The 15,668-nt window shown below is 44.2% G+C and overlaps 1 protein-coding gene across 1 annotated transcript in view; it reads right to left on the reverse strand.

Annotated features, from left to right (window-relative positions):
• Nucleotides 1-15,668, reverse strand: part of XDH (xanthine dehydrogenase) — a gene marked incomplete at its 5' end in the record, with an annotated part of 60,087 nt that overhangs the window by 12,259 nt on the left and 32,160 nt on the right. The window contains 12 exon segments of the mRNA NM_173972.2: nucleotides 565-660; nucleotides 1,374-1,455; nucleotides 2,535-2,680; nucleotides 2,858-3,049; nucleotides 6,522-6,608; nucleotides 7,540-7,627; nucleotides 7,999-8,132; nucleotides 8,861-8,985; nucleotides 10,108-10,204; nucleotides 10,692-10,811; nucleotides 12,540-12,663; nucleotides 14,327-14,496. Coding sequence (NP_776397.1) covers nucleotides 565-660; nucleotides 1,374-1,455; nucleotides 2,535-2,680; nucleotides 2,858-3,049; nucleotides 6,522-6,608; nucleotides 7,540-7,627; nucleotides 7,999-8,132; nucleotides 8,861-8,985; nucleotides 10,108-10,204; nucleotides 10,692-10,811; nucleotides 12,540-12,663; nucleotides 14,327-14,496 — 1,461 coding nt within the window.

Here is a 15,668-nt window from a genome sequence, read left to right on the forward strand (position 1 = left end):
GATTCAGATTCACTCTTAACAGGCAAGAAAATAATTTCATAAACCACAATTCTACTGAGGCTGGGATGTTCTCACATCAGTCTGAATCTGAAGTAACACTTTATGGAGTGGTTTGGTTGGATTCAAAATATTCAGAAACCTGATGGTGATGAACAATGCCTTTTTAAAACTAACCCTGGCTTTAAAAAAGATTCAGCTTGGCCAGTGCCCACAAGCCAAGCAGGTGTGACAACTCTAATCCAGCTCCACTGAGAGGAGTCTCATATGTGTGAGGGAAGCCAGTTACCTTTAACACACACCTTACACACGGGCACAGAGCCCTTAAGTGCTGGTGATGGAAGTGGCCCGAATCATCACCAACACCTTTGCATAGATGGGGAAACTGAGGCCAAGAGGAGGAGCAGGCTTGCCCAAGGTCACATGTAAATAAGCAGCTGGGCAAGGGCCAGAACCTGGGCCTGCCTCTGCTTCTGGGATGTGGCACTGCTCACTTTTTCACAGCATCATACTTCCCCCAGACATCACGGTGCTGGGGAGGATGGACACTGTCTCCAGACTGCTCACCTGCACCATCTTGGTGTGAAGGCCTTGGCCCATCTCTGTGCCCCCGTGGCTCACCAGCACGGAGCCATCTGTGTATACGTGGATCAGGGCTCCTGCCTAAGAGAAGAGAAGAATGCCAAACACAAAATTCAGCAAATCCTAACTCAGTTTAAGGCCCGGGACCAAAAGTACTGGAGCCCAGGAAAAAGAAAACCAGCAGTAGCATTTTGAATAGAAACCTCAGACAAAAATATCAAAGTAGTATACATCTCATGATTTAATAATGTAGACCTTCAGTAGTTTGCAAAACTTTAAAAAAAAATCTCTCTCTCTGTCACCCATCCTCAGAGGGAGGGCAGTCATATATGTTTGTCCCGCTTCTCTAGACAAAGAGATGGGATTAGAAAGGCAGAGCAGCTGTCCATAGTCCAATAGTCAGGAAAATAATAACTAGGCATTGACCCCAGGTCCAATAGGGAGGTACAGATTAAACAGCAGAGAGTTCCTCTGGTCAGCCCTGCTCCCATGACAATATGTTCTTGTTGTGTCGTGCTCAGTCATATCTGACTCTTTGCAACCCCATGGACTGTAGCCTGCCAGGCTCCTCTGTCCATGGAATCTTCCAGACAAGAACACTGGAGTGGGTTGCCATTTCCTACGACAGGGGATCTTCCCTGATCCAAGGATCAAATCTGCATCGCTTGTATCTCCTGCATTGGCAGGCAGATCATTATTACCACTGTGCCACTTGGGAAGTCTTGGAACAGTGCAAACAAGGGGAATGGGACCCCAGGGCAGTGAAGATGGACAAAATTATGCAAAGCAATTACCTGATTTAGAAAAGGAACTGTGAAGCTTATTCCAAATTTGGTAGGAATTATGCACAATCCTCTCTTTTTCCAACAATTCTCCCTAGAGGAAAGAAAAAAAATCTCATAGTAACTTCTCCACCATATTCATGTCAGATTGGACATGTTTCATGCAATATCTTTGTAAAATTGGAACAAGGTGTCCTTGGAAGTGCCCACTCAGTCTTGGTCATAACTGAATTGTGCTTCGATTGGGCAAACAAAGTGAGAACAGTGGGCATTTGGGTTCTGGATCCTCCAGTGGAGCTGGAACAAGGTCCACCCTTGAAAGTCTCGACCTTAAAGAGTCATCACTCTGCTTCCCTGAGAGGGATCAGGATTGGGTCAGAGCGCTCTGGTGGTCTTGGACTGTGACGATGCCAGGAAAGAACTGTGGCTTGTTGCTGATAATACTTCCTCTGTGCTGTATATTTGCTTATCCAAGTAACTCTGTGAGAGAGAGGCCAGCACAATTATCCCTACTCTCCAGATAATGAAGCTGAGACCCAAGGAGATGGAGTGACTACCAAGGTCACATTTATAGATTGGTGTCAGAGGCAGGCACATAATTATGGTGTTCTTAGTCCTGGGCCAAAGCATCGTCTGCCCAGAAGGCAGACAAAAGTGCGAAAATGTACCACACTGCTATGATCCTGAGTGCTGTGACCCGGGGTCCCCTGGGCTGCAGAACATATCAGGATCTCAAAGAGATGGCCATGGATGAGTCAGCAAACACAGCAGCCTTCTCCGTTATCTGTTGCTGCTGCTGCTAAGTCGCTTCAGTCGTGCCCGACTCTGTGCGACCCCAGAGACTGCAGCCCACCAGGCTCCCCCGTCCCCGGGATTCTCCAGGCAAGAACACTGGAGTGGGTTGCCATTTCCTTCTCCAATGCATGAAAGTGAAAAGTGAAAGTGAAGTTGCTCAGTCGTGTCCGACTCCTAGCGACCCCGTGGACTGCAGCCTACCAGGCTCCTCTATCCATGGGATTTTCCAGGCAAGAGTACTGGAGTGGGGTGCCATTGCCTTCTCCGTCTCAGTTATCTACTACATTATTATTCTTATTTTGAGTTCAGCGAAAGGGCTATAAAATCTGAAACCCTAGAGAACCCCAGAACGTCAGGCTCCTCCCCCACGGCGCTTACTTGTTGAACTTGTCGACCTCACTCTTCCGAGCGTAATACTCAGAGCTCTTCAGGCACTCATCCCAGCACCTGGGCACGCTGAACCCCTCAAGCCTCTGGTTGAAGTGGGTCAGGTCCCCTTCTTTGTACATGTTCTTCCACCGCACCTTCCCAAGCAGAGAGACGCTGAGGCCGTGGCCGTGGCAAGAGACCAGCGGGGCGTAACCGGAAGTGGAGTTTCCCGCCCCTCCCAGGCGCCTGCCCATCGTCTACCCCGACGGAGATGTCCAAAATCCAAAGTAGGCTAAGCCCCTCTGACTTGTTCCTCCAAATTCCCAGCTTACTTCCTCTGCAGGCAGCCCACAGGTCACTGCAACTTCGCTCATCCAGTTCTCGGCAATGAACAGAGCCTGGGGCCCCCCAAAGCCCCGGAAGGCCGTGTTGGAGGACAGGTTGGTCTTGCACAGCCGCCCAGTGCCCCGGATGTTGGGGATTTTATAGCAGTTGTCCATGTGGAATAGAGCTCGTTCCATTATCTGAAGCACACACAAGAAACCAGATTGGGAGAGAACAGTGCATGTATCTCATTGGCTCCTCAGAAAAGGAGGCGAGCTTTCAACGTCTGCAGCCATCCCTGCCTTTGCCAGCCCCACAGTTAAACGCTCTTCTTTGGGCCCACAGTATTGTTTTCCTGGGATATCACAACACTTTCCTTAGTGCACTCCTGGCCTGCGTCTCTTCCCTCTAATCTATGCTTCATACTAAAAGGTAAGATCATAGCATGTCAAGCACTTGCTTCAGAGTGCCACTTGTTAACACCAGAATAAAGTCTGTATATCTTTAAGTGTGGAATTCAGGACACTTTCTGACCTTTCCCCAGTATATCTTTTATCCTCTTTTCTGATAGCCTGTTACTCTCACCTTAACGCCCCTCCCCACCATATCCACCTGCTAAAATCCCCATTACGGCTCCCACATGAGGAAGCCCCTCCCAGATCCTCTAGTTGGAATTGATCATTTGCCTCTTTTAAAAAAGTTGGTGAGTTTATTCCATTAAACTTGTACTACAAATAGTTCTAAGAATCTAATACTTCCGTAAGTCATGTAATGCAAACCAGCAGCCCCTCCTTCCACTCCCCAGAAGCAACCACTTACTCTGCCAGTCGTTTACATTGTCTTCCACGTCTCTAAATAATGTATTTACATTTCCATTTCTTGTTCACTTTTAGACTTTTATACTGTTTTCCCATCATGGGAAAGGAGGATTTAGTCCTCTCTCCCCCACCCCCGCCCCAACCCTCTTTCTCTTTGTACACACCGGCCTCCTGTCTCCCACCATCCCTATATAGTTATATATTGATCTGATTAACCGTCCATGTAATAATTCTGTAAACATCACTTACAGTTGAACCCTGGAGTTATGCTAGAATTACTTCTCTCTTTATTGATAATATTTCCCACTTGGAGCTAATAATTATCTTTACTTTTTACCTTGGCTTTGTTTTCTATGCACATATTTCAAAAAAACTGTTTTCAATATGTTCAAACATATTTGATTTTCTATCAAGTCTCATCTTTTTTAAAACATTGTTTCTGGAGCCTTCTGACCAACTTTCATTTAAATTGGCTGCCCCAGGCGTCTGTGGTGGTGCTTCCCTGGTGGCTCAGATGGTAAAGAGTCTGCCTGCAGTGCAGGAGACCCAGGTTTGATCCCTGGATTGGGAAGATCCCCTGGAGAAGGAAATGGCAACCCACTCCAGTATTCTTGCCTCGAGAACTCCATGGACAAGAACCTGGTATGCTACAGTCTGACGCATCTGTTCAGCTGTCACTCACGGGTTTTCCCCTCAAATTCATCCCAATGATTCCTTCTGCCTCTCTCTACATTGCATTTCCTCTTTCTAGATTCCATGTCTTCCCCTTTCTTAGTTTTACACCTTCATATTATTGGAGTACAACCTTCAATCTTTCCAAAAAGAGTATATAGAGAGGTGCCTTTTTGAGAACTTGCATGTCTGAAATGTCTTTATTCTGCTTTCAGTTTTAATTCATGATTTGGCTGTATATAGAATTCCAGGTTGGAAATAAATTTCTCATTTACCCTCAGCATTTTGAAATCATTAGCTCACCAGTACTGAGAAATCTTATCAATACCTTTTCAATTCTTGAAATGAGTCCTGGTTTTGTCCTCTCTGAAAATTGTGAAATCTCCTTTGTCCCCAGGTTTTTGAAATTTCACAATAATGTAAATTAGCATAAGTCTATTTTCTTTTTTTTAATTTTTAAAAATATTTAAAAATTTTATTTATTTACTCTATTGGAGGATAATTACTTTACAATATTGTGAAGGCTTTTGCCATACATCAACATGCATCGGTCAAACTGATGCAACCACTATGGAGAACAGTATGAAGATTCCTTAAAAAACTAGGAAAAGAACTACCATAAGTCTATTTTCCTTTATTGTGCTGGTTCCTGGATGGGCTCTTTTAATCTCAAAATGTATGCCCACCAGTTTGGGGAAATTTCTTGAATTCCTTCTTAACAGTTTTCCTCCTCGCTGTTCTTTCTATTCTTTCTTTCTGAAGCTTCTATTATTTGGCTCTCCTGGATAGGTCCTCAGATTTTCTTGTATTTTCTCTACTATTTTCTGCATTGTTTCCTCCTTTTTAAGAGTGTGTCTTCAGTTTCTTTCAACCCTTTCACTTTCACAGTTTTAATTCACAAGACTTCATTTTTATTCTTGGACTGCTCAATTTTAATAGCATTCTGTTCTTTCTTTCTTTTTTTTTGTTTTTAATTGAGGGACTTCCCTGGTGGCCCAGAGGTTAAGACTCCTTGCTTCCAAGGCAGGAGGCTCAGGTTCAATCCTTGGTTAGGGAACTAAGATCTGTTCTTTCTTTAAAGTGTAATGTCTCATCTCTTTGATGAGCTAAGTGATAGCTTTTATTTGTTTGTTTCATTTTGACTTTAGTTTACTTCCCCATTTGTAGTCTCTTTCCCACAGGTTACTTTTCAGTCTTAGTCATCTTAGATGATTTTCATGTGTCTCAATTCCATTTTTTGCTTTCCTTAGTACTTTCAATTGTACTTCTATTTCATTTTGTCTTTTATTATCTGTCTCCACCATATTGTAACCTTCTTGAGGGTGGAAACAATGTCATATTCTTTATGTCACCACCCTAGGGGTTCAATAAATATTTGCTGGATTGAATTTTAACACTTGTAAAATCTTTGGGAATAAGCCCTGTATCTTTCTCAACCTGATTTTCCTATAACATCAAGAAGCAAGCTTTATAGTTAGTAAGACTACTAGAAATGTTTTCTTTTCTGAACAGTTTCTTACCCTAGATCTGAAGTATAAAGCTTCCAAATTGAGCCAATTAGAGAAGCCCTTAGCATGTCCAAAGTGGGAATAATAGAGAACTTCTGTTTTTCTGAAATTTCTTTTTTACAGGAATCTATAAAATCCCATGGACGGAGGAGCCTGGTAGGCTGCAGTCCATGGGGTCATGAAGAGTCGGACATGACTGAGCGACTTCACTTTCACTTTTCACTTTCATGCATTGGAGAAAGAAATGGCAACCCACTCCAGTGTTCTTGCCTGGAGAATCCCAGGGACAGGGACGCCTGGTGGGCTGCCATCTATGGTGTCGTACAGAGTCGGACACGATGAAGCAACTTAGCAGCAGCAGCAGCATACATATATAACTAATATAGTCATAAAGTTAAGATTTAAAAATCTTAAAGATAGTACCATCAAAGTAACTTTGTTAGTTTTTAAAATGACAAAAATCTGTGTCATATGGGAAGATTCAAAGCAGCATTGTCCATAAAAACTAAAGAGTTGAAACAGCCCAATTGTCCATCTAGTGATGAATGGGAAACAAAATATGGTCCTTTCATACAATGGAATATTCTTCATCAATAAAAAGGAATGAAGGAACGATCCATGCTATAACATGGACCTCCCAGTCACCCCAGGATGCAGGGGCAGGTCTGACATACACTGTGAGAGAGGTCCCGGCTGTTCCCGGCATTGCTGTAGTGATCCACCTCTAGAGCCACAATCGTCCCTGTCTTCATGAAGCCAACCTGGTAAAAAGGAGAGTGAGCTCTCAATAATTCCCTTCCTTTGTCTGTCTCTAACCATCTCCTCCCACTTAAGCTACCTGGAAAAAAACAGAAAGAATAAGACAGCACACCATGAAATAAAGGAGAACTTAAGAGATCCGCAGACTTCACAGGTAAAGAAGAAAGGAACTAACATCTCCCACCGATGGACCCTTCTCCCTGTACTTGTCGTTTTTCCTCTCTGCTCCTGGCTTCTGTTCTACCAGCAGATGTGAGGAGGTAGAAAAGAGACCATTGGTCATGACAGGTCAGGGAGGGAAATGTTGGGAAGAGAAACTAGGAGAGGAACCAGAGACCCCCCCCTCATAGCTTTTGGGCAGCAGATAGCAGAAGTTACACTTTGCACAAGCATGAACATGCTTTCACTTCCCCAACCTCTTGTGAACTAGACACACAAACCCTGACAGGCCATTTCTTGAGCAAGGAGCCTGAAACCTCCAAAGACCAAGTTACTTGCTTGGAGCCCATAAGAATTTGGGAATGAGCAAAACAGTTTCTTTTGGTAAGTTAAGTCATGGAATGAAGTCAGAAGAGGCCAAAGAGGAGGGCTCCCAGGATTATAGCAAATTAACATTAGACCACTTTGCAGAATGGATTTACCCCAGGTCTGCTGATAAATTGTGTTTGAGCCTGAGTGGACAAAGACCAGGCTTGGACCACAGCAATTTCACAGAAGTTGTGCATAACAACCCGGGCATCTCCTGGGAGCTGGCCTGCATTACCCTCCTATGTTGCTGTTGGCTTATTTGAATTTCTCTCCTTGCTATTTCTTCTTTGAAATTCATTGGTTATCATGACAAAAGTCAGAGTGTATCCCAGGATCCCTGAATCTTCATCCCCAGTTTCCTAAGCAGATGACACTGCCCACCCGGCACAACCCGACATCTATAACCTTGTATCTGGCCAAGAAGGGGTGTCTGCCGCCAGTTATCAGCATATCCTCATTACGATCCAGCATGCAGCGCACCGGGTGTCCAGTCCTGAGGGAGACACCAGAGGGTGAGAAATCTCTACAACAACCGAGCCTGGTGAGTCTCAGGGATAAAAACTGCAAGGAAGCCTTCTTTCTCCACCAGGACACTATGCTGGACAAGGTAGAGATATATGGGTGTGGGTTATGGGATGTGGGCTGTGTCCTTGCCATCAAGGTACTCACAGCCAGATAGAGGAGATAAGACATGGACACAATGAGCCAGGGGATATTGCCTTCACCCCTATATTCAAGAGTTCTATAAACAGAGGGCTGTGCAAATTCCAAGCAAAAGGTATCTACTTTCCAACAAAGGAAACCCAGGAAGTCTTCCCAGCAGAGGCAGCCTTATTTTTCTCCCCAGAGCCCATTGGAACTCACTTGTATGCAGCCAGGGCCACAGCCACAGACACCAGGGTGCTCCGGGTCTCCTTCCCTCCAAAGCCTCCTCCCATTCTCTTCACTCGGACCAAAATCCGGTTTACTGGAACCCCCAACATTTTTGCAACAAAGGACTGTGGGCAAAAGAACAAAATACTCCCAGTGAATGCATCACAGGACTTTCTTCATGCTTGACCCAGAGCCTACCTGACACACAGAAGCCTAATTATTGCTGTGAATTCTGAAATTCCTTGATTCAAGAATCCCCTTCCTGTCCCAGGGCACCCCTTGGGTAGTGGTGCCAGGGTCCGGCACACATCAGTTACTGCACACTGAGTTCACATACTTGTTTAGTTGTTTTATTCAGAGGGGTAAGCAGCTGTTCACAGCATACTATCAGGGTCAAAACCCATTCCATTTAGCCAAGAACTGGTGGGTCATGAGGGTAAGACCAGTTGCCAAAAACACTGGCAACCACTGTCATGTTACACACAATAGAGAAATGAGGACTAGCTGAGCCACTGCAGATCATCTCGTGGTCCCCGTGGCTCTCATTAAGCTCAACTCCTTCATTTAACAGATGAGGAAACTGAGGTCAGATATGATCTGTCCAAAGCAATACAGCATTGGAATGACAACAGCTAACACTTTCTAGGCTCTATCCAAGTTTTAAAACTCATCTAACCATTACAACATCCATGCCAGGCCCTATTTTATAGATGAAAAAGGTTATATAACAAGTTCAGTCATACCAACTTGTTGGAGACAGGGCCTGGCTTCAGACTACAACCCTCACGTCCCCTCCTGGACCAGCCCACATCTCCCTCTCCCCTGGCCCCTTGTTGACCTGCTGGATTCCTACCTGGGTTTTCATGGCATTCTGTGTGGACACAAAGAGCTCCATCTCCCCTTCCTCGCCTTTCGGGATAGCAATGGTGCAGTGAGTCTCCAGGTAGAAGTGGTCTTGGCCACCAATGTACAGCTCACCTGGGGAAGCAACAACACTGCCCACAGTGAACCCAATGCTGCAGAGGTTGTGAGTTTGCTTAAGGACAGAATGTACTTGTCCAGGGCCCTGGGCAGTACCAACGGTCCACAAGGAACCTTTCAGTTCCCTAACCAGGGTGGGCAAGAGTCTCAAAGTCTAATCCATCTGGCAGCCAAACCCCAACAAAGAAACCAGGACAACACTGAAATACGTCGGATGTGAAGCTTTCTTCTCATTGCAGCCAATGGAAATCAAAGATTTTTAAACTACCATTGTGAAGTGAAGTGAAGTCGCTCAGTCATGTCCGACTGTTTTCGACTCCATGGACTGTAGCCTACTATGCTCCTGTCCATGGGATTTTCCAGGCAAGAGTACTGGAGTGGGTTGCCATTTCCTTCTCCAGAGGATCTTCCTGACCCAGGGATCGAATCCAGGTCTCCCACACTGTAGGCAGATGCTTTACCATCTGAGCCACCAGGGAAGTCCTTTTGTAAACCTTTTAAACCATTGTAAACCTTTTTAAAAAATAGAAAAAGAGTTAATGAATGTGACTGAGAAGAAAATAAACTGCATCTTCCAGAGCTGAGGTTTTCAGGCCAATTGGAGAGTTGGCTTATTAGTTACAGCAATGCACAGAAACTGATGTAAAAAACAAACCCCAAAGGGGTCTGATCAGTAGCCTTGCCCTAGGATGTGAGCTCTAGACCTAATTGCACAGTGGGAGGAGGAGGAGGTGGGGAGAGGAGAGAGCATTAGCTGTCAATGGGTGAGGACTGCCTTCATGCAGATGGGGAGGACAAGGATTCTGTGCAGCTTGGAGCCTGGTGGACCCAAGGCTGGCTAGACATCTGTGATTCTTATCTTCTCTAGGCAGTCTTCCAAATCCAACATGCCTAGAATCACTTAGGTGTGTCTGGTCTAGAGACAGGAGAGTGGAGACTAATGCTAACGTTCCATCTTTCCCAGCCACCTGTCTGGTATTTTTTACAAACATCAGAGAGACTCTTTTGTTAAGAAATGTCAGGAAATCACTTCCTTGCTGCAGGGCTCAGGTACATCTCTTAAATTTCACTCAGAAACCAGGGCCACCCCATTCCTACCGTTGCATGGTGCAGCCATACCTGAAACCACATTATCTGCTTCTGAAAACCCCTTCTTGAGGTCTCCTTTCTCAATCTTCAGCTCAGATCCATAAAAGGAATTATTTTTTATAGCATCCTGAGGATTAAAAAGAAGTTTCAATGACTTGACTTTAAAGGATGGAAGGTGAGTTTAAGGGGCTGGGGAAAAGAAGCTCCTGAATGATTACTTCTTTCTCCTCGCATAAATCACACAGGCATCTCTATCAGTATTTTAAGCAGACTAAAAGTAAGCTCAGTTGTAACCCAGGGTGTCTTGTTTCTCTGTTTCCTCAGATATAGACACACAACCCTGGTTCTTGGGGAAAAGCAAAGAACCTCTCAAGAAACCAGTTGAAATTGAAATTGTAAAGGAAGAACTCAGTTTGGCCATTAGTGGACTGAGTCTAGGATCACGATGGGGGAGGATTCACAGGATCACATAATCACAGGACTGGAGAGATTTAAAAGCCTATCTGGGAAAATCCCACCTGCACCTCACATCTCCTCTAGAGTATCTTAATAAAGGTGCCTCCAGGAACAGAAAGCGTTCCCCTCTCCAAGCCAGCCCATCATCCCCCAGTTACCTCAATTGTGATAATGGCAGGAAGATCCTCATAGGTGACTTTCACTACATGGGCAGCTCTCTCTGCATGTTCTGGGGTGTCAGCGACCACAGCACCAATGATGTGACCAACACAAGTCACCTAGGAGCAGAGTCAGACCGTTAAAGAACATAACACATTCCTCATGAAGCAAATTATTTTGGATTGTTCAAAACAACAAAGGAAGTCCCGCCCCCGTAGTTTTCTAAGGTACATTTAAGGAATGTCCTGGGACCGTTTCATGTTCTTATCTTACTACTGGGGCTTATGTGCTTCTTCCTAAGTGTTTTGAATTAGCAGAATTGGAGTAGGACTTGGAGATAACTAGTCTCAGAATAGCAAACTTGATTCATCCCTAGGGCCAATTCTGAGTGCAACCTGTTGAGAAGCTGCTCAGGATAAAGTGTGGTGATTGATTAGTGATTTTGCCATGAGCAGCAGAAGGAAAGCATGGCACCGTGAAGTGTATCTGTCCACTCAGAGCCACACAACACCCTTGTTCTTCATATGAAGAGATGGAAACCAAGACAGAAAGATCTAAATTGGCTTATTTCTGGACCATAACTAAATCTTAATCCCTGACTTGTAGTATTATTTTCTTTCTACCACTCCACTCTTTTTTATCTTCTCTTTCTCAGATTTATACCAAAAGTTTCTCAAAGGCAGCAATCATGTCCCATAGTTCATCTAGATGCCCCAACGCGGTAGTTCTCAAATACTGGTTCTTAGTCATGATAGTCTACAAGTCAGTTTTTTTGGTTATTAGACTTATAAACTAATTAATAATTATTATTTTCTCTTCATTGAATGAACTCAGTTTCTATTTTAAAAACTTTATGTATCTCCTTCAGGGATGTTTTCCAACATCATCCCCAACAACAAAAATTGTCCAGCTCATCACTTTGGAACATAATATTTTTTGACAATAGGAACCAATATTTAACATGTCTGTCTCTCATAATTACCTCTTTAGGACTCAATTAAGCTCTTGACTTAGCTGGTTAGCATAGAGGATTTCCAACCTGGACAACTCTCACTAACCATAATTATGATCTTAGAGGCTCTTGAAGTTCGTAAAGCAATTTGTCTTCTATCAAATGCTCTCCTTTAGTTCTAATGACTCAGGGTTGTAGTTTTGAATTCTCTCCTTCATGTTTACATCAGTAATAAGTTGAATTTGTCCTTAAGCAACACCTACTCACTGTCAACTTGCAATATTTGATCTGTACTGGAATTATAAAATGACTATCTGAGAACTATCCTATAAGTATACAGGTTTTTGTAGCACCTGCCTTGAATGCTTAAATTTTTTTTTTTTTGGCAGAACTCCATATATGGTTGAACTCAATAGTTAAACGCTCATGTAAGTGAATTATCAGTTCACATAGTAGTGGTAGTATAATTATTTTTATTCTGTTTACTTTCTGCTTAATGTATAGATTAATGTATGTAATACATTCTGCTTAATGTACTTTTATTTCCTTTTAATAAAGGAGCTTAATATTGTACCCTAAGAACCTGATTTTTAGTTAAAATACAGTCACCAGCCTTTTTTTTAATACCACTCTGGCATGGAGTCATCCTACCATGTCTGATACTCAAAGCAGCAGCCATCAATTAAATAAGTAAGTACATCTTAAGTTAACAGTGCTGCCAGGCATATTTCTCCCTTTACTGATTGTCCCAAATACTGCCCAGTTGGATGATGGCCACAGTATGTGCAAATGCATAATCTTTTCAAGATTAGGGGTTTGAAGAAATGAACACAAATTAAAGCTTAGATACTCATTCCACTGACTTCATATTTAAAAAAAAAAATCCAAGATATACCGTATCCTTCGCAAAGACTGTCTCATCATTAAAGAGTCCGGTTTCATTACTCCCGGGAATATCATCAGCAGAGAGAAAGCAAACAAATCCTGGCACTTTCTGAGCTTCTGAAACATCAATGGACCTGCAAGAAGGAGTGTGAGGAGTCAGGAAGGAAAACTGAAGCGGAAGACCTGTCACCTGATAAAGTGCCAAACTACGCCACACCTCAACCTTGTGTATCAGTCATTTTTTCCCCAAAGATTGTATAGTAGAGAAAGTCTCTGAAATACCTTCAACTGTATTTTGATACCTTATAAGTCTTGCTCTTTGTAGTTCCCCATCCAATACCATCCATCCCTTTGCAGGAAGAACAGATACTATCATTTAGAAAAGAGATCTATATCCTCGAGGGGTCCACTGATAGAATTCAAGGATCCATGAAGTTAAATGGCAAAACATTTTCCTTTTAAAAAAAAGATGACCCATTAACCAATCAGATAACCTTATCTTCTTTTCGACAGGCTTTCCTTCACCCTAATTCTTCCTCTTGCTCCCTCCTATCCTATCCTATTTGGCAAATGCTGCTTAGATACTTACCATGTGGAGGCCATGAGCTGAGTGCTGGGGGGATATAAGATGAATAGGACAAGTCTGTCCCCATAGGCCCTGTTCTGGTCTCCACATACAAGGGAACCAAACAGCATTTACTCTGGAGAGCTCCAACTAACACCCACATCATAGTTAATAACCATCCAGAATCAGCACGTTAGGGCTCTTGCTGTACCACTCAGTTTCCTTACCTGGAACATGGGGATAATAATAAGACCTGCCTATAGGGCTGTGGAGAGGAATAGATTAAACATTATGTATAAAATGCTTAAACCAGGCTACAGCAAACATTAAGTGTGATATGAGTATCTATTCTTTATTATCATCATCGTCTTAGAGGTGGCAATTCTTGCCATTTGGGCTTTCAAAATTTAATAAACAAGTACAAGTGACTGTTCTCTACTGAGTCCTTTGTGGACACTATCATTTTAAATATGCTATTATACATGGGGAAAATGAGAGCTTAAGCACAAGGTCAAGGTCAACTTGCTAGGCACTGGAACAGGAAGTCAATGCCAGCTATGCTAAGGCCTCCTTCTTCCCTTTAGTGCTGACTCAAGTTTTCTGAAGATTTGTACTGAAGTTTAGCCTATTATGCGGAAGGCAATGGCACCCCACTCCAGTACTCTTGCCTGGAAAATCCCATGGACGAAGGAGCCTGGTAGGCTGCAGTCCATGGGGTCTCGAAGAATCGGACACGACTGAGCGACTTCACTTTCACTTTTCACTTTTCATGCATTGGAGAAGGAAATGGCAGCCCACTCCAGTGTTCTTGCCTGGAGAATCCCAGGGGCAGGAGAGCCTGGTGGGCTGACGTCTGTGGGGTCACACAGAGTCGGACACGACTGAAGCAACTTAGCAGTAGCAGCAGTTAGCCCATTATCCACAGTGCAGATCTAAGAAAGGTCTTTCAGCAGCTCCTCATCACTTTTTGGGCCAAGTGTAACATCCCTGGTCAGCACCCCTAAGGCTTTCCTGATCTGGGCCCTGACTATGTCTCCATTATCATCACCCCACCCTCCCAGGCACCACTGAGCCCCTCTTGTATCCTGCTCCTCTCCTGTCTGGGTTTAACACAAGTCACTGTGCTCCTCTCTGGACCAGGAGGCCCTGGAGAAGGCTCATTGTTGTGGCATCTCCAGTGCCTGGCAGATGCTCCCGGCGCCCTCCTCCCCAAGTGTTTTCACTGCACGCACTTGATCTTGGCGTGGGCCCGGGTGCTGGTGACCAGCCGGAGGAACAGCTCATTCTCGTAGCGAGGGATGTCGTCACAGTATACGGCCTCCCCAGAGGCTTGCATGGCCGCGGCCAGGTGGGGCAGGGGCCGGCCCACTGTGTCCTCCTTGGACTGACCATTGGGCACCTCCTGGAACAACATGGTCACAGGTTTCAGAGGACACTGTTCCTCTATAGGCCCTGGGGAACCGTGGAGAGCTTCAGGCCAAGGCAAATGTGAGGAGTGAGAATGGAGGAGGCAGGAGAGCACAGGGGCAAGGAAACAGTAGGCAGGTAAGAAGTCACTTGAAGAGTGGTCACAGTATCACTGTACAGTCATCAGCAGTGTCTGTGGGGGACTGGGTCCAGGTCACCCCCCGGAGAGCAAATCTACAGGTGCTCAAGTCCCTTCTATAAAGTGGTGTGGTCCAGCCGGCCCTCTGTATCCATGGATTCCACATACACAGATGAGGGCTAACTGTATACAGGAACAAACAAAACAAGGAGCCTAAAGGTCCATTTGTTGAAGGTTGGGTAAATAAACTAGGCTATGCTCACAGGATGGAAAATACACAATTGCTAAGAGATATTTTTGAGGAATTTTAATTAGAAGGAAATGCTCATGTTAAGTGTAAAAACAGGGCATACACTATTGTATGTGTACATGTAATGATTCAAATTCTGTGGGAAAAACATGGTAAAATGCAAATATGTCCATATACACATAGGAAAAAAATGGAGAGAAGTACACAAACATATGGGCTTCCCTGATAGTTCAGGTGGTAAAGAATCTGCCTGCAGTGTAGGAGACTCATATTCGATCCCTGGGTCAGGAAGATCCTCTAGAGAATGGCAACCCACTCCAGTATTCTGGCCCAGAGAATCCCATGGACAGAGGAGCCTGGTGGGCTACAGTTCATGGGGTCACAAAGCATTGGACACAACTGAGCAACTAACTCTCTCACTGTCTCACACAAACATAATAATAATTTTCTCTTGGAGGTAATAAGCTTCCCTGTTGGCTCAGAGGGTAAAGCATCTGCCTGCAAGGTAGAAGACCTGGGTTCTATCCCTGGGTCAGGAACATCCCCTGGAGAAGGAAATGGCAACACACTCCAGTACTGTTGCCTGGAAAATCCCATGGACAGAAGAGCCTGGTGCAGGCTACAAGTCCACGGGGTCACAAAGAGTCGGATATGACTGAGCGACTTCACTTTCACTTTAACTTGGAGGTAAGGTTTGGTGTGATTTCTATTTTCTTTTTTATGTTTTTCTATATTTTTCAAAATGTTCTAAAGTGTATTCAGTTTAAAATAAAATTCC

Source organism: Bos taurus, chromosome 11, assembly GCF_002263795.3.
Source record: "Bos taurus isolate L1 Dominette 01449 registration number 42190680 breed Hereford chromosome 11, ARS-UCD2.0, whole genome shotgun sequence".
NCBI lineage: Eukaryota > Metazoa > Chordata > Mammalia > Artiodactyla > Bovidae > Bos > Bos taurus.